Source organism: Lutjanus erythropterus, chromosome 6 (assembly GCF_056507025.1).
Source record: "Lutjanus erythropterus isolate fLutEry1 chromosome 6, fLutEry1.hap2, whole genome shotgun sequence".
NCBI lineage: Eukaryota > Metazoa > Chordata > Actinopteri > Lutjaniformes > Lutjanidae > Lutjanus > Lutjanus erythropterus.
The window spans coordinates 19,643,465-19,670,448 of NC_139322.1; the positions used below are offsets into that span (position 1 = coordinate 19,643,465).

Below are 26,984 nucleotides of genomic sequence, written 5' to 3' on the forward strand. Positions count from 1 at the left end.
AACTACCTAGCTATCAATTGATGAGATTAGCCAGCCTATTAACTATTTTTTTGTTGTAGCTGTCAGATGTAACTAGTTAGCTAATGATTGATGTAGAATAGCCAGCTAGATATATAGCAGCTTTCTCCAGAGCAAAACACAAGCTAATTAGCCAACTGACAATTGGTTTATATTAGCTTGCTAGTTAGCTAGTGTTTTGCACAACAACAAAAGATGTGACTATATGTCTCTTTTACATATATCCCAGCAACATCTTTAAGCCATCTTCAAAATTTGGTTTTCTTTTCAACATTAACTAGCCTAGCACGTTGAATATTTAAGTATGCTAGCTAGCTAATGATTGAAGTAGATGAGCTAGATAATTAGGAGGTCTTTTGCTAACATTAGCTATCAGATGTAACTAGCTAGCTAAGGATTGATGTAGCTTAGCTTTCGAGTTAGCTAGCATTTTGCTACAGAGCAAAACACAAGCTAACCAACTAGCTAATGATTGGTGTGGATTAGCTTGCTAGTTAGCTAGCATTTTGCTAACATAAGAAGTGACTATATTTGTCACTTTTACAGGTCCCCCAGCAACATCTTGTAGCCACCTCCCACATTTGTTTTTGTTATATGCTGTACAATGACAACGTTTTCTATTCTATTCTATTCTATTCTAAACATGTACATATTTATACACCAACACGTCATGCCGAAAGCAAATAAAAATTTTATTTTTTTCATGTTTCCTGCTCAGTATTTAGTGCCCAACTTTCTCACAAGGGCAGTTTTATGTGCAGGGAAGGAGGCATGGAAAAGAAGACCTTTCCTTTTGAGCTCACAGATTTGCAGTAATTACAGAATCACTTCCATATGTGGCTCTCTGGCTGCCTTCTCGCTGCCCCCACCACCCCTCTCTTCCCCAGTGTTCTTCTCTCTCTTTCCCTCTCCCCCTTCTTTCTTTCATTTGCATTCTCCCCTATTCCTCATTTTTTCTGCTTTTTATTTTTTTGGCTTTCCCCTTGTGCACTCAGAGCATTTTCTTTGTAAAAACCACAGCTTAAACAAAGTTTATGATAATCAGAACATCCTGGCATTTTTGGCAAACGTCTGCGCTTTTTGGTGATTCAATTAGGCCACGCTTGCCAAAAAAAAAAAAAAAAAAGTTTGTGTGCTTGTGTGAGAGAGGAGGGAGGAAGAGAGAAAGGAGACATGGAAATGTTGAAGAATACGGAAATATGAAAAAGAGGAGAGGAGAGCAGAAGAATGGGAGCTCAGTGAAGAATTCGAGAGGCAGGAGTGGAGCGTGAAGGAGGGAGAGGTGGAACAGAAAATGAGGCAGAGAGAGAAAGAGGGAGGGCTGGAGTAATGCTTTTTGACAGAGGTGGGTTCAAGATGGGTTCATGGTGACATCATGGCTGATTTTTGAGGAAAGTATAGACAGGAGAGCCGTTCACCTTTCATTGGACACACATGTTGGGGAATAGGCAGAGCGCTCATGTGCTGGCACACACGCTGGTAGCTGTGTCGACAGCCTCTGAATGCACCCCAAAATATGCACAGAAAGCACACACACACACTCAGACACACACTCAGACACACACACACTCCTCTTTTTCTCTTCTCTCCCCCTTCTCTTTTTCCCTTTCTGCAGTAAAAAAGCTTTTGGCTCTCTCCGTCTCTCTGTTCCAAGCTTTGTGCTCATTTGTTTTTGTTAGGGGAGCACACAGTGGTATATGCCCTTCGGTCCCTAACACATACATTTCTCCTTTGCCATGAGTAACTCATTTTCCTGCGAGTAGTATTCCTCTGTGTATGTTTTTACTTCAAGACGGTTGGACTCTAAATGAGCGCACTTTGCCAGGCGGGATGAATGAGCTCCTTCATTTCACAGGATGTGTGTTTAAGTCTGTAACCAAGAAAGTGCAAGCAAGTGTATATTTGTGTGTTGTGTGTGCATGAATGTGTTGCTGCAAATGACTCTGGAGTGGTGTGTGTGTGTGTGTGTGTGTGTGTGCGTTCGCCCTGCCTGTGTCCCTCAGTGTGGCACCAAACTTCACATGACATCAATCTGAATGTGGGGAAATAGTGATCTCATTACAGGCATCTTGTTACTGATTAAAACCTGCCGCCACAGGCACCAGCTCCCCGCGCCCCTTCTCACCTCCCCACCACCAATCCCATCAACCCCCCCGCTCCCGCTACACTCTGAGAAATACGGGTTCTTCCTGAAGGGCTTAGGTTCTACCCAGAACCATTTGATTCTGAAGAACCATTTTTTTGTTGACATTTTAGTTAGGGGTTCTTTGTAAGAGTAAGGGTCCCATTAAGATCCATTTTCATCCAAGGAACCCTTTTTTGGAAGGAAGTTCTTCAAGGATTATTCAAATCCATGAAGAACTTTTTGGTCAAAGACATGTCAAGGCTTCATGAAGGGTTCCTTGTACCATAATAGAAAACATTTCTAGTAGAACTCAAGAAAAACTGAATATAAAAAAAAAGTTCTTGGTAGAACCCCCTTGGTATATTCTGGATAAAACCTTTGAACTATAACAAGGTTATCATTAGAACCCCCTGAGTGGATTCTTGATAAAACTCTTGGAATGTAAAAAGGTTCTCGGTAGAATCCCCTGGGTGCGTATTAGATAAGATTTTTGAAATATAAAAAGGCTCTCTGTAGAAATCTCCTTGTGGGATAAAAATGTTTTTGGTAGAACCCCTGGGTGGGTTCTTGTTGGCACTCTTAGAATGTAGAAAGGGTCTGAATAGAACCCCCAGAGGGGGTTCTGGGTTGATCCATTACACCATCGAGCGGCTCTCTGTAGAACCTCTCACAGGGGGCTCTGGGCGAAACCTTTCACAGGTAGTTCTTGGAATAACTCTTTATGTTGGATTCTAGGTTGAACTCTCTGAAAAGTGGAACTTCTTTTAAAGGTTCTAACACAGGGCTGCCCAAAGTGGAGCCCACCAGCCAAAGTTGGCCTGTCGTAAGTTCCAATTTGGTCTGCCAGATGTTTCTAGCTGAGGAATAAAAGTAGAAATTACTTTTTAAAATTCCAATACAATTGTTGTTTATACTGTTTTATTTTTGGGGGTAAAATGCTCTTAAAATAAGTATTTATTTTTCATAATCTACAGGCAGGCACAATAAAATATAGTAGTTGTTTGTTTGTAGTGTCACCCTTACGCTTTAAGTTTTGGCCCTGTTCAGGGAAAAATTTGGGGCACCTCTGTTTTAACAGGAACCAAAAAGGATTCTCCCATGGGCACAAGGCTAAGAACCTGTCAGGGGTCTAGATAGCACCTTTATTTCTAAGTGTAAAACCCATCCCTCTCTCCTCCAGTTTTCTTTCTGTTTCACACCTCTTTCTCTCACATTCCCTGTACCTCCAGTCCTCAACCCCTTCATTCCTCCCCCTTCTCTCTTTAACCCCTCTAACCTCACTTCCTCCCTCCTTTTCTCCCTCCATCATCCCCCCTTTCCTCCTTCCTTTCTGCCTTTGTTGCCTTTCCTCTGCCATCGAGCCCCAGGCCTCTCCTCCATAGCTCTGTGAATGCAAATAATCCAAAGTGGAAACACACGACCGAGTACGATGTTTCCATGAATATTTCATATCTTCATAAACACACCCAGAGAAGCTGCAAAGCTTCGTGCCGAACAATGCCTGTGTTTGCCGGATGGCTTCCTGTGAGGAATGGCCTCTCTCTGCCGTTCGACTTTTTGTCAGAGCAGCGCTGTGTTAGGATTGATGTCAGGGCAGTGCGTTATGATGTCACAGGCTGAAGTTAATGATACGAGAACGGAGGGGGCCATAGGCCATGTTTCCAGTGGTGCCCTGAGAGGGAGATAGCACCCTGATCTATCTTCATTATCCCCCACTCTGCAGCCTCCCAGACACAATGATCATAAATCTCTGCCTGGAGCACACTTCACTGACACTGAAACACAAACACTAGTAACCTCTGACCTCCTCGCTGCTACTGCCTACGCATACTCATCCATGCACACAGGCACAAGCGCACATATTCAGAAGTGCAAGAGCGCGTGCACATGAAGCCTTTACGCACCCCCTGCACAAGCTCACTGTCATAATTTAATAAGGAGCACAGCGTGCCCTGCGCACTGACACACACACGACCGTCATCATACACTTGACTGCACATTCTGACACAAGTGCATGGTCTCAGTCAGCCTGATGACATGAAATTCACACTTTACACTTTACACTTTAATGGCTAACATGGAGTAGGCTTTTGCAGTGTCCTATGGCCATATTTACCTTCTTGTCTCATTTTACACAATTGCTGATTTAGTACTGCTATGTAAACAGTTAAGGGATTTCTATTAGCCTTAGTGGTCTCATAAGCAACACATAAATCAAATGTAAACGAGATAAGGATCAGCTGAAGTGCTCTTTGCAGTATGGCTTAGATCTGTGCTTCCTGAATATAAGGTTTCTTCAGAAAAAGGCAACAGCGCCTCTCACTGCTTATCCATTCATTCAGCCCTGATTATGTACAAGCCGATCCACATCGAAAAACGTATGAAAGAACATTTCAGTAGGCGTCTGTAGACCATATGTGGCTGTAAAGATCGGAAGCGCGTAGGATAACGAGAGCGAGGCTGGGTACAAGAGTTTTTCTTATTACGATGGCTTGACTTTATCCTGGAGACATATTGGGGTCAGTGTATTTGGGGATAAGATCTCTGCCTGTATCATGCCAGTTACTGTGATTTATGGATAAAATAAGCAGCAGTTATAGCAAGTCTTAAATGTACAGGTATCTGGGAAGACTAACATGCACACAGGTTGGCAGTCATGTGAGATTTGGGAGAATGTGGAGTGAAGCATGGCCAATATGCCTAAAGGTCAACATCCTAGATGAAGTTTCAGAATAAGTAGTGCATGTATAAGTTGATTATTTTGAAAATGCTTGCTGCACTTTGTTGATTTAGACATTAATTAGATATTTGAGTGTTACAAGTTTTTTTTTTTTGTTGTTGTTGATTTCAGTACACATTAAAGTATTAAAGCCACAGATATAGACTAAACTGTGATGGTGACCTTAAAAACTAACGTTATAGCCGAGCTAGCTAAGATAATAACTAGCATTCTCATTTAGACTTCAACCTCATGTGTAGTAAAATATCTAATCTTAAACAGAATATATTCCATACATTATTAATTTATCCTCATAAGCATGTCCATGTTGTGGTTAAGATAGAGTCAGTGGTACCTTAACTTTTTTTTTTCATTACTTTGGTTACTAAGGTCTTTTGTGCAGTGGTTTAACTAACTTTGTACAGTTAACCCCAAAATACAAATTTTCTTCTTACTTGTAGTGCCATTTATCCATCTAGTTCATTTTGGTGTGAGTTGCCAAGTTATGAAGCTGTCAGTCATAGAGATGTCTGCCTTCTCTCCAATAAAGTAGAACTAGATGGCACTCAGCTTGTGGTGCTCAAAGTGCCAAAAAGTACATTTGAAACTCAAAGAATAGGAAATGAAAATCCTTAAGAACCAAGATCAATAAGCAGAATTGGAATCAGAATTGTTAAAACCCAAATGATACCCAATCTTAGTTACAAGCATGAGCCTCTCGTCCCTGAGAAGATGCACGCTTTCTTCTGTGTGATGTTGCAGTAGGTGGGTGAAGTTTGGTAGCAAGAAAATAGTTCCTACATCAAACTGCTCAGAACAAGGTCTGCGGATTATCTTAAATAAATGAGTCATCATTTCTGTAAAGAAACATTGCTCTTGAGTTTTTTTTTTAATGTATTTTTGTGGTGCTTTGAGCACCACATGCTGAGGGCCATCTTGCTCCATTGTGTTTGAGAAAAGGCAGGCACATCTATAGCTGATATCTCCAAAACTCTGCAACTCACACCAAAACAAATCAAGATGGATAAAGAGCACTGCAGGTAAGAAGAAAATATGTGTTTCTGATTTGGGCGTGAACTGTCTCTGTAAAAATAAATGCATGTATTTACACTGACCTCTTCCTCTTTTTTTTTTTTTTTAAGTTCAGAAAGTGAATTTATCTCTGCTGTCCTGCATAGGTAAATGTGTCCGTTGAGGTGCCCGTTGAGGTGTGCCCTCTCCTCCCAGTTCTGAGGTTTGAGGTGCTCCTCATAACCAAAACAACTTGAGAAACATTACATTCAGAAAAACAGGGCACACGCCCAGAACCACAAACACATAAACACACATCTGAAACATATGATCTCATATGGAGAGAGGGGCACGTTCAGGGGCACACCCAAATCTGTCGCTGCTGCCGCCGCACGCTGCACAGTTCTGCCATCTCACACGGGACTTCCCTAAAGCTCATGTGCCACTTTACTAGTTTCAGTTTGAGGAGATTTAGATACAGAAATCTGCAGGGTTTTTCTGTCTGAATCTGAATGATTTAAAAATATTCCTAACTGCATAATGTTTGGCAGGATGTGGACAGATGTTGTCTATCCTAAAAAAATGTGACTCCATCTTTGTTTGCCAAATTCTGGTTTTCATTTATCCTCAGTGAGAATGTTTTAGATATTCTATCTATTTTGTGTCCAAAACCTCCTTAATCAGTTTCACAAGGATTGCCATGCTTGCTTTCTTCTTTAATACCACGTTCTGTTAGTAGTAGTAGCATCAGCAATGGTAATAATAGAAGTGATTTATTATCACTGCTCTGGGAAGATTGTCACAAAAACATTGCAAGCAATAAAGCACAGTGTCAAACACAAAACAGCACATATAATACAACCCTGATTTAAAAAAAAAAAAAGTTGGGACGCTGTGTGAAAAGTAAATAACACAGCTTCTTGAGAGCCTATTTACCAGTTGGAGATGTGTAACCATGGCAACCCATGCCAACAATGAACTAATTAAAAAGAATATGTTACGCCTAGCAAAGAGAAACATTACTAATGTTTAAAATGAAGTGTTGTTGACATTACACAGAGCTGCCTTGATCGCTGTCCGCCTTTGTCTGTTATGTTGTTGCTGTTGTTGTCACTACTCCATTGCATTGTGGGATACATTTTCCAGCATTGTGTCGAGTGCTTGCATACTGTAATAATCATAGAAATAGTATCCTTGCATACTAAGGATTGCAAACTAAGGTTGTGAACATACTAAAAAAATGTCATGTACTTTTTTAGCTTACAAAATATCATGCTAGTGTGGAATTTCAGACACAGCCGAGATATTTTATTGTTCAGACTAATAAACTGTATTGTTTTTGTAAATATACCTTAATTCTGAAATGGATTGCATTCTGTTTTTTCGTACGCTTTGCACAGTATCCCAACCTTGTTGGAATCAGAGTTGTACAGGCCTGTGCAGAGCAGAAAGGTAGGGCAAAAGTTGTTAATGATTATTCCATAAATTAATCACACCTGGAATAAACAACAAGGTGAAACCACTTAGACGTTCTTGGATGAACAAATCTGTTGGCTTGCCATTAAAACAGCATCTGCGTCAAATCAAAACATTATAATCCTTGTTGTTCAGGATATTCAAACATCCTCTCTTATTAAACTGTGAATTTATTGATTAAACACAAATGATCTAAGATCACGACATGGCTCCGCATTTCCACATGCACAAACAGTTTGTAGGTAAACTGAGCTTTTTAGCCAAGAAGATGAAGGAGAGAAAAAGAATTCACCCGAGAGACAAAGAAGGGAGAGAGAATTAAAAACAGAAACTTAAGCTCTCTGGGCCTTTTTCTTCCCTCCAGGCATTTTGTGGCTTGTGAAAAAATGTGCTGTATATTTGAAGTGTTGGGTCACGTGACAAAGGAAGGCTTTATGAATCAGAGAGTATAATTATTTCTTAGTGAGTGAGAGAGTGAGCGTGTGTGCCTGTGTTTGGGGAGTGAAAGAGTGATTTTTAAGAGGTAGAGACTGAGAGAGGAGGAGGAGGAGGAGGAGGAGGAGGAGAGAGTGGAAGAGAAGGGGGGAGAGAAGGAGAGAGGCTCACTGCTACTCTGTCTTTGCTGTCAGAAGGACTCTGATGAACGTACACACATCTTTTCTGCTTTCCCCCGGCTAGCTCCGATCATCAGACCGTTCCGTCAACTCCTTCATCTGTCTGTCTGCCTCACCAACACCACAGCTGGTGAGTAATTTAAAGTTAAAACTTGAGAATCAGTAACTTTTAGTCATAGTTTACCTGCCTTTTTCTTGTTAACACAGAGAAAGAAACAGAGAGGCTGCATTTTTTTTTGTTGTTTTGGGGAATGGGTCTACACTTATAATTGAAGACAGAGACTGAGTGCAAAACACTTGGGAGGCGTTGAGACAATTAATCACTGCTTTCCCTGAAATCTGACCAGATTTTCATGTGTAAACACTGAAATGTCCTAACACACGTTTGTTTTTGCGTGCAGTTTGTTTCTTTCCGCTTTATTAATGCAAGAGTGACACTGAGTTTATATGAAAACACACTCAAGCATGTGTGTGTGCCTGCATGTGCACATATGTGCTTATTAGCGAGTGTTTCAAGTGTTACCCAGAGCCTGTGGAGCTCTTTATTATTAGCATATGTGTGTGTGTGTGTGTGTGTGTGTGTGTGTTAGTGTGTACATGTGTTTGATGTGTATTCACCAGAGGAGCCACCAGTCCTTGACCTGTTTTTTTTATAATCAACATATGAGCACTTGGAAGAGAGAAGCATTGTTTTCCACCTTTTTAAACAGCACAGACTAATTCCTGTGGAGTGAGGTGTGTCTGAAACTCTGGTCTTAGTTTACATGGAAGTTTATTCATTGTGTTCACATAGTTAGCAGCAGCATGTCAGCGAAGATTATTTATTGATGCTGGCATGTGCGCTAGGTTAACAGGTTCCACTTGTTACAGCCATGTGTAACACAGTGCCTTTAGTGCTGTGTGATTTGGATATCAGATGAAGATCAGCAGCCTGATGTCAGACTGTAGCTTTGGTTTATGGCTCCAGCCGTGATTGGTCAGTAGGTAAACCGCTGCAGCTGGACTGCCTTGGCTTTGCACCTGCTGTCCACTGCTTCTATCCCTCTGGTGGAGCTGACATAAGTGTGAGGGACAGTTTGATTGAAGTGAATTGAAAAAACACTCCCCCACACACACGAGCACGTCAGAGTGAGGGATGCCTGCTGCTTGAAGGCCAGTGATATCTGTGTCGCCCTCAGCTGTCATCTGCTCTATCAGTTTGAGTCGGTGACATCTGGAGTGAGAGAAACGGAGCTCATCTCTGAGGCAGACTAATATCACCGCGCTCTCACTGCACCACCAGAGCACCACCCATGGGTCTTTTTCGAGGACAGGCTGTCCATACAGAGCAGCTTTACCTTCATGGTGTTCAGTCACAGCGTTTTGCTTCAGTCTTTGCTGACAGTTTGGAATCAATTATTATTTTTTGCTTGCTGTTATGTGCTCCAAATGGCTGTGTGTCAGTACTCATGTCTCTCATCTCATCTCATCAAAAACATTCTCCTCTTTTCATTGTTGTAAATATTTAGTCATCAAACAACAGATGAGCCTTTAAATTCTTAACCAACCAACACTCCCATAATGTGTCACTCATCATGACAGATCAGCAATAATATGCTGGGAAATTGTACTGTATGTCCATTAGGGCTGTGATTAACATTTACTTTCATTGTTCATTAATCTTTCAGTTTCTTTCTTGATTAACTCATTAATTGTTTGGTCTATAAAATGTAGGTTTCAAAAAAGTAAAAGATGACATCCTCAAATGTCTTGTTTTTTCTTGTTTTATTCCGTTTAGCAGAGAATTTGGACTTTTTTCTCTGTTTCTTCTTTCTCTATTCACTCAACTCAACCAACTACCAAAATAGTTGGTGATTAATGTAATAGTTATCAACTAATTGATTAATCATTGCAGTTCAAGTAAATGTTTACACATCAAGCAACAGACGAGCCTCAAAAAGTCTTTAGTCAATGCTCTTGTAATGTATCATCTGTTAGTACAGATAAACAATACTATACTGCAAAAATGTACTGTGTGTCCATGGAAATAATTAGTTTGGAACAAGAATCGCACAGGAGTGTTTATTTTATTGAAATATTATGATTAGTGGTAGTTTTCCAGTTGTATATAGCTTAAATTTAGACATGTCTAGTATGGATCAAAAGCTTAAATGCCATCAAAAATACTACAAACAGGAGAAACACTGATTATTTATTTATTTAGTAAGTAAGTTAGTTACTTAGTTGAATCCCTATCTGCCACCTTCAAGGTAGCAACTACTCTTCCTTGGGTCCACACAAGTAAATATTACATAATAATGTGAAGCACAAATCAAGACAAAAGGAAACAAAACAATAAAAAGAATAAACTACCAAAAAAGCGGAATCCACAATAATAATAACAACATATGATGATAACATTAAATCTAAAAATAGTCTATAAAACATTTGTTACTGCCCTAAAGTAATAGTAACACCACTAAAACAGCACAGTGACTGAGAAAAATTGTACATAACCAACAGAGTTCCTCATGAATCATCATTAGTCAGATATTATGCAGCCAAACCTGTCCTATTTTGAAAGGGACTGGTGCTCTGTGCCAATAGGTGCTAAACTTTAAACTATTTTTAAAAAACACTTTGACTCCTAAAATGTGTCATTTCTGCTGGCAAATTATTAATCTTTCCTCTGTACCTAAATATATGTTGCCTTGCGTTAGTTTTTGAGACAGGAAGTGAAGAACAACCTCTTGATCCATAAAAAGAGTGAATCATTTCTATATAACATGTGACAATCATAATTCCAGTAAAACCATCAAAGTTTTGAAGTGTAAACGTATATTTTTACATAGATTTCGTTTAAAACAAAGTTGCCAATCCAGGTGTGTTATGTGACAGAACTTTTCAGGTGTGGAAAATTCTGAGGCTTTGTGGGAAACACTGAAACAACAGTTGTCCCATAAAAGCTTCAGTGTTGCAAAATCTTGCTAACAATCCTTCTTTGTGGCATGACTTTGAGCAGTAAATCTGGGAGTTGTTGATACCTGTCTTTTTCTGGAATTTCTATAGCAATTAAGGCCAAGTAGCAGGGAGGGGTTAGACAGGTGGTTTTAGGAGAATCGAGGGGCTCTCCGCTACCACACTATAATTAACAAGGAAACTATCTGGACACCATTTCCTATGTCTATTTTTGCAGGTGTGCCGCTCTGATTGTGAGGATTTACATTTTCAGGCTGACTCCGAGCCCTCATTAAAAGATCTTTTTTGGCACAAAGTTCAACTGGTGGTGTGGATGTGTGTCTTGTGTTATGCTTGCATGTGTGTGTTTGGGCCTGCTCGTGTGTGAGTGTTCCTCTGACTCCCGAGGCTAAAAGCAGTGGTGGTGAAACCCATCCATTATGCATCTCTTTATACAGAGAAAGGATTGTTTTCTCTCCGTGCTGAGGGAGGGAAACACCTTCGTTGCCGCCTGTGTGAATCCTCTCACAAGACTTTAGTAGTACTGACTTTAACTTTCAAATCCAGAGGAGTGGCCATGTTGGAACTTTCTTCTCTTGCTTTATTTCCTGTCTCTCTCTGGCTCTCTGTTTGTTTCTCAAAGTGTCTTGCCATCATCTGTCTTTGCCTTTTTCCTGTTGTGGTGTGTTTTCTTGTTTTGCTGGACCCACTGAGCTGGAGTCTCCATGTTGAGCACTCCAAAGAGCTCTACACCACATCATGGAAACAGCAAGCTGTCAGGATGACTTCATCATGTCACAAAGTGTTTTATGTCTCACTATGAGCTCTCACTCTTTCCATGCCTCTCTCCACTACTGCAAGAAGTCCACACAGCCTGTTTTGTGACATTAAACAAAGAAAAGAAAGAAAGAACAAAGGAGAAAGAAATATTCAGGAATTAATGTTTGATGATTTATAGACAGAAAAAACAAGGATTGCATAATGACACTCCCCAGTGGCAGCCTCAAGAAAAACAATACGTCTTTAAGTGACAAATGATTACACAGAGGTGCTAAACTGCATTGTTGCTGTAAGCAAATACGTGTTTGTGTGATGCCAAGAGCAGGCAGATGTCAAACAAGTTTGTGGCGGTGGAATGCAGGTTTGTTTGCAGACACTGGACCGTCTGTCATTAGGTGTCTTTCTCAGAGCCATTAGCCAGCCACTTGTTGAGAGACTGGGAGCTGTCAGCTTTGCATCAGATAATAGTGTTGAGGATATTGTTTTCACTGCCAAAATACTGCTGACGCCAGCAACAAGATCAGATAACGCTCTCATGATCCTGTTTCATTGTGGACAGACATTTTAATTTGTCTGTGACAAGTCTACAAGTCCATCAACGATTGCCGCATGGCTTCTTTTGAGTATGTTAAGGCTATAATATGTAACATTTGTATTAAAATATCTAAAAATGCTAGACAAATGTTATATATTTGTTGAGATGTCTACTTACATTTTTCCAAAGTGTTTCCAACAATGTTGAAACCCAGAGAAATCTGTAATTTATTCAAGATAACATGTGTTCCAGGTTTCAAGTCACATAAACATAGAGAATCCATCAAAGAATCATTTCACCACCACCACCACCACTTCCTGATTGATCAGCAGCTGAAACAACGAGAGATGGTGAAAAACTAGAGGGAAATGGGGTGATATTTCAAGTTAAAACAACACATTTGATAACCGTTGGACAACAACTAACGTTGTTAACATTAACCATCTCCTGGCAAATAGTACCATTTACCAGTATTACACAATAAGATAGAAGAGGCATAAATTAATTCTTCTTCTGATATTTCAGAATTAATTGACACCTTTGTGCATTGTGTAACACTATCAAATGGTAATGCTAGCTAAAAAGTGGTTAATGCTACTGTTAGCAGCTGCTAATGCTAGCCAATATATTGTTTATTAAAATATGGTCTAATGTCCCTGATCAATCAGGAGATAGTGTCATGATAAGAATTTGTCAGATTTCATGTTTATAGTACTTGCTACCTGAAAAACAGCAGTTCGACACTATCCATTTGGTAATGGCATTTGATCATCCCAACCGGAGTTTGGTGTTGGTGGAGAATAGCCACCTTGTGAATATGGTGAAAAGTCAAATCCAAAAAAAAAAAAAAAAGTTTGTCTACATCACTCCTGCGCAACAGCACCTCCCGAAGAGTCAAATTCAGTAACTTATTTAAGGTAACGGTGCATTTCCTTGCTAGCCCCTAGTTGCTATTACTTCTCGGAAAGCACAGGAAATGTCAGACACGTCAGAGAGTGGAAACCGGCAAAGTTGACAAAACATAACATGAATAAAACTTTGATATTACTGCATCATGAACTTGATTTCTACATGTCAGATAGTGTTTCATCAGCTACTAATACTTCATGATGTCATCAAACTACATCTTTTGTCATTGATTTATTGAGAGAGCCCTCTAGTGGCAGAACTTACACGTCTTATGTTTAAGCAGCAATGGCAACCGTAAATATTCATTTTGCTCCAAGCAGTTGGAGAAGTCAGTCTGTCAACTCGGTTAGGACACGAGGACTATAAAATCATTGTTTGACTGCTGTGGTGGTATGACTTCACCCATGACCCAAAGCTTAAACATAACCCTCTCCGCTTCAAGTCATTTCCTTTACAAAGTGACTGAACATAAATCACTTTATGATATGTTGACAATTTGGAGGACAGTGCCTGGAAGACATGCACAGTTTTCTGTCAGAAAATGAACAGGAGTGGGCAAGTCAGAGGTGGAAAAAGAGTGAGAGGACTCTGTGATTCTGCCAAGCTTTTCCCTGCCAGGATACATGGTACAGTTCATTTATCTCCAGGCTGTGAATTTACAATTCAATCCTTCCAGTAAAGGTTTTGACTAGCAGCTCTGCCTGGACTCACTGACACATTTTTTATTTTACCTCGCAGGAAATTCCTTAAAATTGCATACACTGTAAAAATAAACTGTTTCAACTCAAAAAAGTCTGGGCCAGCCTGAAGATTTTAAGTTGGAATGAATTTGAAAAAGACAGGTTGAGTTAATTTTGTAATCATTCAAAACAAATAAACTTTTTTAGTCAAATTAACTTGATATTAATTCAGTTGTACATGAGAAAGATGTTCAGTTAGTGTAAGATGTTAAACTAACTAATCTGCATTACATCTACAACTGTTAGCTGCTGTGGCTAGTTACATCTGATAGGTAATTTTGACAAAGAACTAACTAACTAGCTAGCTAATTTATATCAGTCGTAAGCTTGCTATTTAGCTAGTGTTTTGCTAACATTAGCTGGAGATGTACATATGTCGCTGGGGTTAGCTCAGCAACATCTTTTAACCATCTTCACATACCACATAGCATGTCTATGTACAGAAAACAGGAAAGGGAAAAGCTGACCAAAGTTCTGCTGGGTACCAAGCTTGCTCCACTGATATTGGACCACAGAGCAAAAAGGGTTGGGGCCTAGAAAGGGTCAGTTGTGAAAACAAATAACCATGGCTAAATAACCATCTTAAAGTATATTAGAGACACATCAAGTTTTCATGATATATATTTTGTTGAAATTATAAAAAAGAAGGGCCTCAGGAGAGTTTTAACTCTCAAAGAATGCATGCTGGGAAGTCTGCTAATGTGCTCATCATGTTTCTTTAGAAACTTAATTTAATGAGTTGATTGAACTCTGTACAGTACATTCATTCAATGTATCATTTCAAGTCAAAAGACTTGAGAAGTTACGAGAACTCGTATTTATGACTTCAAAGCGGTCTGGAAATAAACAGAAACTTTAAGTTTAATGAACTTGAACAAATAAAATTTAAGTTAATGAGAAAACATTAGTTAATTCCCCTAAATTCCTGTATAATCTTTTTTTTTTTACAGTGTATTGTGGCCTTCTGGGAAGTTCAGGAAACCCAAAGCAAGATGTGTGAACTCAATCGAAAAGTAGTTTACAGACATTCAGAAGAGTTGTCTAAACTTGTAATATCCACAAAGCCAAACATACAGTTATAACTCAATACACACAGTTATTTAAATTTCGTGTATTTTCTTACTGTACGGTAGGAAGAAACCAGTTCGAAACCCGGGCAGCCATGGCACCCAGAATCCGGCTCATATACGCCGAGTAATCACCTGTGGTTTCTCATGCTGACTAAAAAAACCCACTGCCTTTCTTGGTTGTGTGGTGCAGAGCTTCCTGAGATGCCGTGATTTATTTGTTATGTTTGACTGCAGTTCTTATTGCCTGAGGGGCCTCGCTCCGTCACAACGGTTAAGGCACAATTGTTGTTTTGCTCACAGAGGATTTGATACCCTTTGTTTGACAGACATTCAATCTGTGGGAACTGTTCTCTAACGCTCTCTCTCTCTCTCTCTCTATGTCTCTTTCACTCTCGCTCGATCCTCCATTCTGCTCTGACTTTTAGCTGAAATCTAAACTCTTCAGCAAACAAGAGAATCTCATTCTCTCTGAGCGTGCCTCGTCTTGTAGCGCTGTCTCCAAATTGTTGGCTTGATTGATTTCATTTCATTCGCTACACGGCGTTTGGTCCCGATAAAATCAATGGATTATCTCAAGTGTAACCAATGAGTCTACTTTTAACATGACGGACTGCTGTGAGGTCTGACACTCCACTATTTACAGAAACAACCAAAGTAAATTTAAACTGCTAGAGTGCACCTCTTCGGGAATGATGGAAAGTCCCAGCAGCAGCAGCAGCAGCGGCAGCCGTGAACCCACCCAGCCCATAGCTGGCCCTGGTGCTCCTCGCCTGCCTGCCTGCCTGCCTGGCTGCCTGCTGCCTCCTGTGTGCCCCCCAGGCTCAGGGGAAGTGGGGAGGCCCTCCATGCCCATTTGGCCCTGGCTAACAGGGGATGAGGTCACTCCAAATTCCCCTTATCCCCTTATAGCCCCAGACGGGCTGGCGAAGTGAGCCTACCACAGGACCCAACATAAAACATAAATGGCTCTGTAAAAAGCTGCTGGGCTGATGTGACTCATTAAAAAACACTGGCGCCAACTCTTTTATTAATTCATTATTGTGTTTGGGGAGAGTAAAGTTACTGGGTTCTATTTTAAAAGGCTGCATCTCACTCTCTGTTCTCTTTAGTTTTCTCTCTCTTAGTTCCTTTCTTTATGTCTCAGTTTATTTCTTTCCTTCTTAGTTTCTTTTATTGTTTCATGACATATGTGTGAACGTATTATGGTGCGGTGGTTTACTGTGCTAAGCTAGGATTCTCCGCTTGTGTTGAGTGGCTTGAGACTCATTTAAAGATTAATTTTTGTCAGAGGTGGGGAGTAACTAAGTACAAACACTTTGTTACTGCACTCAAAGCTATAATATGTTCCACGTCCACATTAAAATGTCTAAATCTGTAATTTAAAGTTAGGGTTAGGGTAAGTCAGGAAATATGCATATATGTTGGATATGTCAGAATGAGGAAGGAAGTAGGTGAATGTTACATACACACAACATAATGTGAATAAAACTTTAATATTAGCTCATTTATGTACAGGATTTCTGCCTGAGCTGTGTCAAATAGAGTTTCATTAGGTTGTTAAAACTTGAAGAAAACTCCCATGATCCTGGTATCTAAACTTTACTTGAGTATTTTTTTTTCTGACAATTCTCTACTTTTACTCCCAACATTTTAAGACAAATATCTGTACTTTCTACGCCTTACATGTTCAAAACAGGCTTGTTACTTTTTTTTTTTATCCATATGAGGGGATTTATTTATTTATTTATTTATTTATTTATTGGCATCATTGCATGCCAGCTTCCCAACATCAAGAGTGGTTTAAACCAGATCCTTAAAAAAGTTTAAAATCCAATCATCAGAATTTCAGGCCATCAAATGTCTTAAATAACATCTTAAATTTTGAAAGGTCTTAAAATGTAATTATGAAGTTAACGTTACTTTTATAAAGTTAGATTTAACTTTGGTCTTGCTTTTAAAAGTGTTTTTGGGAAAAGTTTGTGTTAATCATGCTGTAACAACTACAAAACAAAACCAACATTGCACCGACAAACAGTAATGCAAAACTGTGCATGTTTTTTTTGCCAGTATGGATGTGAAATAGGTCTCAAATTACATCCACCGTGGTCTTAAAAAGGTCTTAAAAAGTCTTTAACTTGTGGAAACCTGCAGAAAGCCTGAACCTAAATGGATGAGACAATAACACAATGAAGAGACAATTCCTTAAGTAAGACGACGACACAGACAAAAGAGAAAGTTTGAGGTTCAGTTAGTGTTGCACATTAACAACCAGGGTAGTTTTGTACTTCGAGGACATTTTCTTTTTTTTTTTTTTAAGGTTATTTTTTGTACTTTTTGCCTTCATTGAGACAGGATAACTGAAGATATGACAGGAAAGGGGGGGGGGGGGGGGGAGAGAGGGGATGACACGCTGCAAATGTACTGCAGGCGGGAATCGAACCCGCAGCTGCTGCAGAGGACTGAAAGCCTCAACACATGGTGCAGCTATAGGGGTGCCCCTGAGTACATTTTCTTTTTCACTTTTACTTGTATAAAAAAGTTGAATCAATACCTTTACCAGTCATTTTTACTTCTGCTTGAGTACAGAATATGTGTACTTTTGCCACCTCTGATATTTTGGATGACTATAATGTTGTTTTCCTCCTCCGGGAATAAAAAAGTCACATGCAGTCCTGCTCTCTTCCTTCTTTTTTTCTCACACATCTTCTTTTTTCTCGTTATTCATCTCTCTTCTCCCAGCACTCGCAGACAGATTGCGCTGCCTTTATGGGGCCTGCTTTGAGTTCATGAGGCAGATACCCAAACGGGCTAAACGCTGGCCAAGTACATACTCATAATAACACACATGCGCACACACACACACACACACACACACACACACGCACACATTACGAGCCTGTGCGTTGCTGGCAGTTTTGTTTTTCCAGTCTGTACCTCTTCTCCCATTAGGCCCACTGTGAAATCTTTAGTGATGTTTTTGTGTGTTAGCCACACAGTGGAACCGCTGCACAGGGTCATGCTACAAGTTGTATAAGCAGTGGAGGGATGGAGATGGGGTGCGGGTGGAGGGGAGAGGACTGGGTATAAGGACATGATTATAGAGAGGAGATGTGGGGTGGGTCAGGAAAGAGTGGAAGAAAATCAAAGGTAGTTTGGATGAGGGATAGAGTGAAATGAAAGAAAGCAAGAAACGCAGCGAGAGAAAGGAGGACAGAGAAAGAAAGATGGCAGTATGGCTGTGTTGGCAGGATGGGGGTGGGTGCCTATCGGCGGCTGCTCCTTCCTGAAACGTGGCCACCCGAGCCTGCCTGGGCCCTGGAAGCACATGTGGAACAGTTTACTGTAATGGAACTCTAAATTAGTGGTGGTTTGAAGCTGCCTGCAGCAGTAGGGTGTAATTAACTGGCTCTGTTGAAAGAGAAAGAGCCAGAAAGAGAGGCAGGGAGGGAGCCAGAGCCCTGGAAAAGGCACGGGGTGAGAGGTGTGTGTGTGTTAGTGGGTGCTCTCACACATGTGTAGAACTTTTTTTTTCAGGGCTTGATTGCATGTGTATGTGTTCTCCATCTTTTTCCTGGGCACGGCGCCACCTCGTAGTGCCCCCCAGTGCCCAGACCCTGTCACTGTTCCTCTGTGCGCGTTTTCACTCAGTTCAGCAGTTCACCGGTTCACCCTTTAGATCTTTTTTTTTTCTCCCCCCCCCCCCACCTCATTTCTTTGTTTATTCCGAATTCATTACCAAGAGTTTTTCCCTGTCTTTTCTCCCGGATTCACAAGCCACAGCAGTTCCAAATTCCTTGGCTCTGCTCTTTTTCAAAGCCACATTTTATAAAAAACAAGCTGATCACACCACCACCCACTCATGAAATCACGCTAGGGAAGCGAAAGGCAGAAAGAAAACATGAAAAAGAAAATGGGGGAGGCTTTACTGGGCCTTTTTTTTTTCTTGTATTAACAGTCAACAGTGGGGCATAACTGCAGCCTTGTCCACACTTGAGCCTGACTTGTCTGTGCCTACTGTGTGGAGTCAAAGTGACGAGCGGGCGGCGGGAGGTTAGAGCCAAAATGACTCTGTGGGATGGGAGCCTGACCTCAAGAGAAGATAGTTGGAAGTGACAGCAGCAGTTAGCAATCAGTGGATCTCATTTTCCCTACCCTCTACCCCCATCGACCCCCTCCCTCCCTCTTCTTCATGCTCTGGACCCCGTGTCTGGGCCTCTGGTCCTGGGGGAAAGAGGCAGAGAGGCAGGCTGCTGTGCTAGGCTGGCAGCAGGAACAGAGGAGCTCTTTATAGTAGAGTTCTGGTGATTTAAATCATATGGCATAGCCTGGAATCACTGTAGAAGTCTGGAAGCTCTTCAAAACTGCAGGAACAAGAGCGCTCTCTCTCTGTTTTTTCCCCCTCCCTCCCGCTCTTCCCTGTTATAACTTTTTCCAAACTTCTTTCTTATTTTCTTTTCCCCTCGCCCAGTCCCAGTTTTTCTGGCTTTTCCTCTCACAGCTCACTCATTCTTTTTCTCTCACGTCTTTATCTGTTTTGGTTCTTCTCGACGTCCTTCCTTGCTTCCTCTTCTTCCTTCCCATTCTCTCATACCTGTTGGTATGAAGTGTGCACATCCTACATCACATTAGAGCTGTGGATAAACTATTCTCTGTCCCAGAGCGTTGAGGGATCACAGTCTCAGAGTTGATGTGAGGTAATCAATTATGAATTAATTGTTAAGTTAATCACCATCTATTTTGATAATCGATTAATCAGTTTTAAATTAGTAAAGTGGTGTCTTAAATGTGAATATTTTTCTGGTTTCTTTTCTCCTTTATGTCAGTTACCTGAATATGTTTGTCTTGTGGGCAAAACAAGATGATGACATTTGAGGATGTCATGTGGGCTTTTGGAAACACTGATAGACATTTTTCACCATTTGCTGACATTTTTGGGACCAAACAGCTTCTTATTTTCTTTTCTTCTTGTCCAGTCTGGCTTTGATTTTTCTTTCACATCTTCCTCTCGCTGTTCTTCCTCCTTCCTCTCTATTCCCCCGTATCTGTTGGCTGAGTTGGATAGTAACAGATTACATATAATCAGGTTTATGTAATCAAATGACTAAAATAGGTAGTTATAATCATCTTACATTTAAAAGCAATGTATGATTAGCTAATGGTTACATTGTCAAGGATTACTTGATTACATGTTTAATTACATCTTTTAAATATGGCAACTTTATAATTATGAAACTTTTTTTCATGGCCTATTAACTCATGAAAAGTGCATCTGACAGGTTTCTTAGATATGTGTTCCTAAGTTGTGGTGTATCTAGTGAAAGAAAAAAAAAACCCCATGCATTTTTTAAGTATAATGTGCAACGTTTTTTTTAGGTAATCCAAAAGTGTTTCGATTAGGTAAAAACGTTGTAACTCAATGAACTATGTCACTGATTACAAAAACTACCATGTAAATTTCATTCAGGAACTGACTAAATTTCAGAGTATTCTGTCCCAACCCTGCCTGTTGATACGAAGTGTGCACAGCCTTCTTACATTAGATTTGTGGATAGACTCCTCTCTGTCCCAGAGCGTTGATGGATCTCAGAGTTGATACGAGGTGAATCTTGTTTGTGGAATCTCGACACAAACCGCTGATTGTATCATCACATTCATGCGAATCAGAAGCAATTATCCTCATGCTGCATGTATTGAACTTATTACTAAGAAATAACGCATTTCTCTGCCTTCTCTTCCTCAGACAAGCGGATGACAGCTTTCCCTCAGTGAACCAGAGGCCCCATCACCGCTCTTCCTGAGATTCTTCCAAAAGGACACGGATTTCAACTTTTCTGAGGATTTCCAGGTGTTGTGAAAGCCGTTACTTCCACCCAGCGGCCTGCTGCGGACCCCTGGGGTGTTCTCCATCATCATGGCTACCAACAGGGAACAGCAGGTGGGTCACATGACCGGCTTCCCACCTGCTGTCTACCCCTTCGCCTTTAACTCCATGAGAAGCCACTCCCCCTTCGACCTGCTGGCCAACAGCAGCCTGTTTGGGAGATTCGGTGCCGACCTGCCTAAAGAGATGGCTGCCCTCTGTAAGTCATTATGATCACTCTGTGTGTGTTTCTTTTTTCCTCCCTCTCACGTATCGTTTTCCACTTCGACTCTCACTACATATACATCCCATACCTTCATTTTAAGTCAAGTCACATTAAACAACTCGATCGTGTGCTGGAAAGGGAAAAATACGGCTATTTAAATTGCACTTCATTATGTGTAATTTTGTGGAAATGGAAAACTTTAGGGTCTGTTTGTGATATAGGATGAGTGAAGAAAAAAAAAATCCCCCAAAGAAACCGTGAGGAAAAAGTCCACTTTCATCAATACAATGATTACTCTGCTCCTGTGGTTTCCTTATAGATGCTTGTAGATGGTGTGGTTGTGACCACAAACTCTGGCTCAGGCTTCACTGCTCTGTGTGTGTGTGTGTGTGTGTGTGTGTGTGTGTGTGTGTGTGTGTGTTTAAGTGTGTGTTTGTGTCTATGTGTGTGTATGTGGACCTCTCACAGAGCTTTTGTGAAGCAGGCAAACCCGCAAGTCTGCAATTAGAGACAAAACAACATTCTTTCAGTCTGAGGTGATGAGTGCTCTGAGCATCAACAAATAGTTGAAAATGAGCACGATTGTGATTCAAAGAAGTGTCTGACAGTTTATTCAGAATGAGTCTAACACACACCTTTTTTGTAGGAAGAAAGATGAGCCACTCAGTCCTTACAAGATATTAAATGGATCCGACTGGACTCCTTCCAAACTAGCGAGACTTCAGCTTAGAAACAGTGATACGTGTTGAGGATGTAGAAGAAAAGTGGGAACTCTGGTGCATGTGTTATTATTGTGATAAAACAGACAGTATGTGGTATGAAAATAATTTCCCTCTTGAATAAGATGTTTGGAATACACTTGATCAAAAATCCTGCAATATGTCTCTTAGGACTACAAATCAGACAATGTTAAAACGTCACAACGCCAGGAATCATAGTGCCGCCAGTTATCATAACATGGTGTAGAATAACTGCACCACTGGAAATCTGGCACCTTATCCCCTTTTAAAGAACGGATAGAGGTTTAGTATAAGAATTAGGAGAAATATGTAAGTCCCCAGCACTGGAAATTTAGTACTGCAGTCCAAATAGTGAATTGAAGTCATAAACGCTGTATTAAATAGGTTGAATCCCTATTTAATATTTAATTTATGGTTGAAGCAAGTGGTTTCCCCTTTCCACCACCTCCCCAGACTCAAAGTTCAGGCAAGTTGCTTGCGGGCTGCAGGACACTGAACAGGAGCGCAAGACAAGCACAACATTATATTTTGACAATGACAAGCAACAGTGAGTCCTGCACTGTAAGCTGATCGGCTGTTTATAACTGTCAGTTGTCTGTCGATGTAAAGCTAATCCCATTATCCTGAAAACAAAAGGCCACTGCTCTGAAAACTGACTGCCTGCCTCACCTCAATTTAACTGTTACAAACATTTATTCCTTCCAAAAAAGTTATTGATGATTTCTTACGAATCATGAACAGACACTTACTTATTTGGCAAACATTCTGCATTAATATTAACTCTAATAAATGCGAAATGGACAAACTAAAATAGCTGAAATGGAAATTTGAAAGATGGATTTGATGGAGATGGATTTGGTGAAGTATGGGGTCGATTACTTGCTCAGGGACATGATGTTTGTGCTATGTAGACTTCCCAGGCTGTTGTGTTGTGTTTGTGATTTGTATTGGTTGTCTGGCTAGTAGGATTGCACATTTTGTGCATTTTCCTCAACCAAAACAATTGATGAATCAATAGTCAATGAGATAGAAAATCCAAAACTTTTACTTGTTTTTTTTCTCTTTTTTTTTTTCTCAATTTAAATTTAACGTTCCTCATTGAACAAATGGCTCCTCCAGATAAAACAAAGTCAAATGAGGCGCAATCGCTGCCATTTCTACGCTGTCGATATTAGACTATTAATTGTCAATTAATACATTTTTAATTGGCTAATTTCAAACAGTTAGTGATTAATCATTAACATCCATACTGTCTAGATTTACATTTAATTGCTGGACTGTGGACTTTTTTCTTTAAGTTGTTTGAAAAAAATATTAAGACAGACAGACAGTTCTTTAGTTCAGTTCTTTATTTGTGTTTATAATAAAACATAAAAAAGGAATATCCAGTAACATTTAAAAAATGCACAGGTGGAATGAAAGAAACCATTGGGTTTCTTATAAAATAAATCCACCTAACATAAGAATGTCACAAAATATTTTTTTAATTGAAAAGACAGAAGATCACGCCAGAAATAAATAACCAAGGAAATAGACGTGTGTCTATTATATGTATTTAATTGTAATTATGTCACTATTATTCATTATAAATGGCTGACCAAAATATTGAGTCAAAAAAAGAAAAAGAAAGGTGACTCCAAGAATCAACCATCAGTTCATTTAAACAGATGAGCCTCAACAGCACACTCCAGCAGTGTCAGACTTGTAGTTTCCGACCTGACCATAGGGGGCACTGTTGTATGCTGCAGCACTGGGATGGAATGATGTTTAGAGCACAGAGCACAAAGGAGAGATTGTTGGCAATCCAGAGTGTTTTTCTGTCATGGAAAAACTAGCCAGATTACACACACACACACACGCTGCCGACATACATTGCTCATTGTTCAAAACACCTGCTAGTTTCACAACGCTATATTTTTTAATGAGCATCAGGATTGAGGGTCAGAGAGTATCCTTGAATTAAACCACTGCTGCGTAATTGGATGTCAGTGTGAGAGAAAGGAAAAGAAGGAGCACTTTAGTTGAGGTTAGGGCATGAGGTAAAGGTAAGCTGGAGTTATTTGAAATCTTATCTGGGTGCACTGCTGAAGGGGGCGGCAGGTGGTGGTGGGTGGTAGGTGGTGTTGGTGGAGAGGCTATAATGGGTGTGGGTGGCAACAGCTGAGCGCAGAGCCTTGAGAAGCCCCCCTGCCTGTGTGTGCAGTCCCCCTCTCTCTCCCTACCACAGCATGCCTGAGCACCTCTCCAGCCTTTCAGACGTCAATCACCACCTCACCCCCACCTCCTTCCCCCTTCCCTCCTTCCTCCTTGCCGCTGCTGCTGCCCACCTAATCCTCAAGGTATTTTCACAGAACCAGAGCAGAGAGACAGAGAGAGCACCTGGGGGTAATGTCCTAGTGTGGTGGAATCCAAGAACACACCCTGTTAGGAAAACACTCAGATACACACATGCAAACACACCACCAGAGACACTCTTCCCACTCTCTCCTCTCTTGCGCACACAGAGCACTTCTTTCATCTAAAAACTAGAAACATACCCCTGACGCAGAGTGAAATCCCACAGCACTGACAGATGGATTCTTTTTGGTTTTTACACTGGCATGAGTTAAAACAAAAACAAGTATCAAAGCACAAACAGACGCAGGCAACCACATGCACTCGCTGGGGCCGCTTCATACATGACTGCTTGCACTGACACATCCACGCTGGCAGCAGTATCGTTCACAAGGGTTAAGGAGCGCAGTTATTCGGTTTAAGCTCTGTGTCAGGGCTTAAAACAAGGCCGGGGTCAAAGATTAAGTCGGGATCATGGTGACGATTAGCTTCAACTCAACTTCATGTGAGGAGATTAGGAGCTGCAATGATTAATCAATTAGTTGTCGACTATTTTGATAATTGATTAATCAGTTTGAGTCATTTTTTGAGAAAGAAAAGTTCATTCTATCCTCTTAAATGTGAGTTTATTTCTGGTTCCTCTATGATACTAAATTGGCATTTGAAAATGACATATTGGGCTTTAGTAAAATATATTAAAGACCAAACAACTAATGAATTAATTGAGAAAATAATTGACAGATTAATCAACAATGAAAATAATTGTTAGTTGCACTTCGTGAGTGGAGACTGACATTTTATTTAGCTCTGTCTCTTTATTAGCTGATATCAGCTTTACACATCAGTGTCAGTATTGGTCTAATATTATTTACTGTGAATAGTAGGATCTACTTTTTTTTTTTCTAGGAGTCTCAAATTAGCATCGAATTAAGCTATGACTTTTTCATCTAATAAATTACTTTGAAATAGATTATGACGAGTTAATTTACAAAAACAGATGAACCATTCCATGATATTCCCCTGAATGCAAAATAAAAAATATGATTTATGAAAATTACCCCCAAAAAAAAAAACATCTTATCAAAACGACCCAACACAAATTTCATTGATATTTCCCTGGTGCACGATAAAAAGATACAATTTATGAAAATAAAAAGAAAACTGAAATATCTTATCAAAACAACCCAACAGAGATTTCTGTTTCTGAATATTTAGCATATTTGATTGGTGCATGACTTAAACAATTATTCAGTCACAGTTTAGTTATTCATTATTGATCTGCTGATTTATTAATCAGTTAATCAAATTAGTGTTTCAGCACTAGACGCGTCTGTAGTATGTTGTGTTAAAGCTAATACAAAAATACATCTTGAGTATCAGTTTAAATTTTGGCTGGTGGATGGAAAACTATCAGCTGTTCGTATCGGTTTTTAAAGACTCCCTTTGGTGTGTCCCTTGACAAGGAATGTTACAAGTCATTTTACTGACAGCAGTCTCATTCCCCGCTCTCTTAAATGTTACCGGGGAAGACAAAAGGCCTTGGTTTGGACATTCCCCAGGCCCGTTTTTCTTTTTTTTCCTCCTTCTACTTCTTCTTCTACAGGAGTTGGCTTAACAGGCCTGCTCATTGTTGTCAGGGCTGTCTGTAGGCCAGACTGAGAAAATACCTTCCACATAAAGGGAGTAGCACTGCAGATATTTCTGTGTGTGTGTGTGTGTGTGTGTGTGTGTGTGTGTGTGTGTGTGTGTGTGTGCAGTAAATAGTGCCGCATTCTTGCCCAGCTTCAGAGCTCCGTGCGTAATTGTTGTTATAAAGGTAGTCCGGGTGACACCTACCTTTGTTGGGTGTGCATGCTGCGCCGACAGGTCGGAGCACCTCCCACGGCGGCACTCTGTTTTGGCACCAGAGTGTCTTTGGAAATACCTGTTTTGCACAGAGGTGGGAAGAGACAGGAGAGGGCAGGGACGGGGTGGGGGGACTGTGTTTGCACATGCAGAGATAGTATGCTTTTCTTCATTCTTAAAGGAGCAATATGTAACAATTGCACGTCTAAAAATTAGTACTGCAGTGCAGATAACTAGTTGGAGCCATAGATGATAAATAAAAGGGACAGTTCACCCCAAAATTAAAGAAACATATTTTTCCCCTGGCCTGTAGTGCTGTTTGTCTATCTAGAGTTTCAGAGTTTTGGAGATATATCAGGGTTAGATGTCTGCTTTCTCTCAAATATAATGAGACTAAATGGCACTCAGCTTGTGGTGCTCAAAGGACCAAAAAAATAAGTTTGAAAAATTCAAAACCAGTGTGTCTTTCCAAAGATCATGACCTTGTTAGTCAAGGTACTCTACAGACCTTGTTGAGAACAGTTTCAGGTAGTAAAAGAAAGTAAGTTTTAGTGTAGGAAAAATATGTGTGGTGGTTGAAATGAGTCATTTCCCTCTCCTCCCCAGACTCAGGGAAGCTCAGGCAGGCTGCAGGAACACTGCAGGAGTGCAAGGCAAGCACAACATCGTAATTTGACAATGTTAAGTGATGACAAGTCCTACTCTGTAAGTTGATCAGCTGTTTATAACTGTCCATTGTCTGTTGACGTAGGTCTAAGCCCATTATCCTGAAAACAAAAGCCCAAAGCTATTAAAATACAGTGTAAGGTCAGTGACTGCCTGCCTCACTACCTACTAGACTACATTAACATATTGCTCAATTTAACCGTTATAAACATCAACTTCTTCTAAAAGATTATCAACGATTTCTTACAACTGATAAACAGACACTTACTCAATTGGCAAACATTTGACATTAAATTGAACTGTAATTAACGTGAAACAGGCAAAGATTTAACACAAGGTACTGGCTGGAATGTAAATTTCAAAGGAGAACATGGTAGTC

The 26,984-nt window shown here is 40.3% G+C and overlaps 1 protein-coding gene across 3 annotated transcripts in view; it reads left to right on the forward strand.

Moving 5' to 3' along the window:
• Positions 1 to 26,984, forward strand: part of rarga (retinoic acid receptor gamma a) — an 87,586-nt gene that overhangs the window by 18,945 nt on the left and 41,657 nt on the right. Inside the window, exons 4-5 of one of the 3 annotated variants that reach the window (XM_084721048.1) lie at positions 8,028 to 8,093; positions 20,675 to 21,014. In XM_084721048.1, coding sequence (XP_084577174.1) covers positions 20,846 to 21,014 — 169 coding nt within the window. In that variant the 5' untranslated portion in view covers positions 8,028 to 8,093; positions 20,675 to 20,845. Of the gene's footprint in view, positions 1 to 7,910; positions 8,094 to 20,674; positions 21,015 to 26,984 lie in introns of those variants that run through there. The other 2 variants (XM_084721047.1, XM_084721049.1) reach the window with 2 other exon arrangements.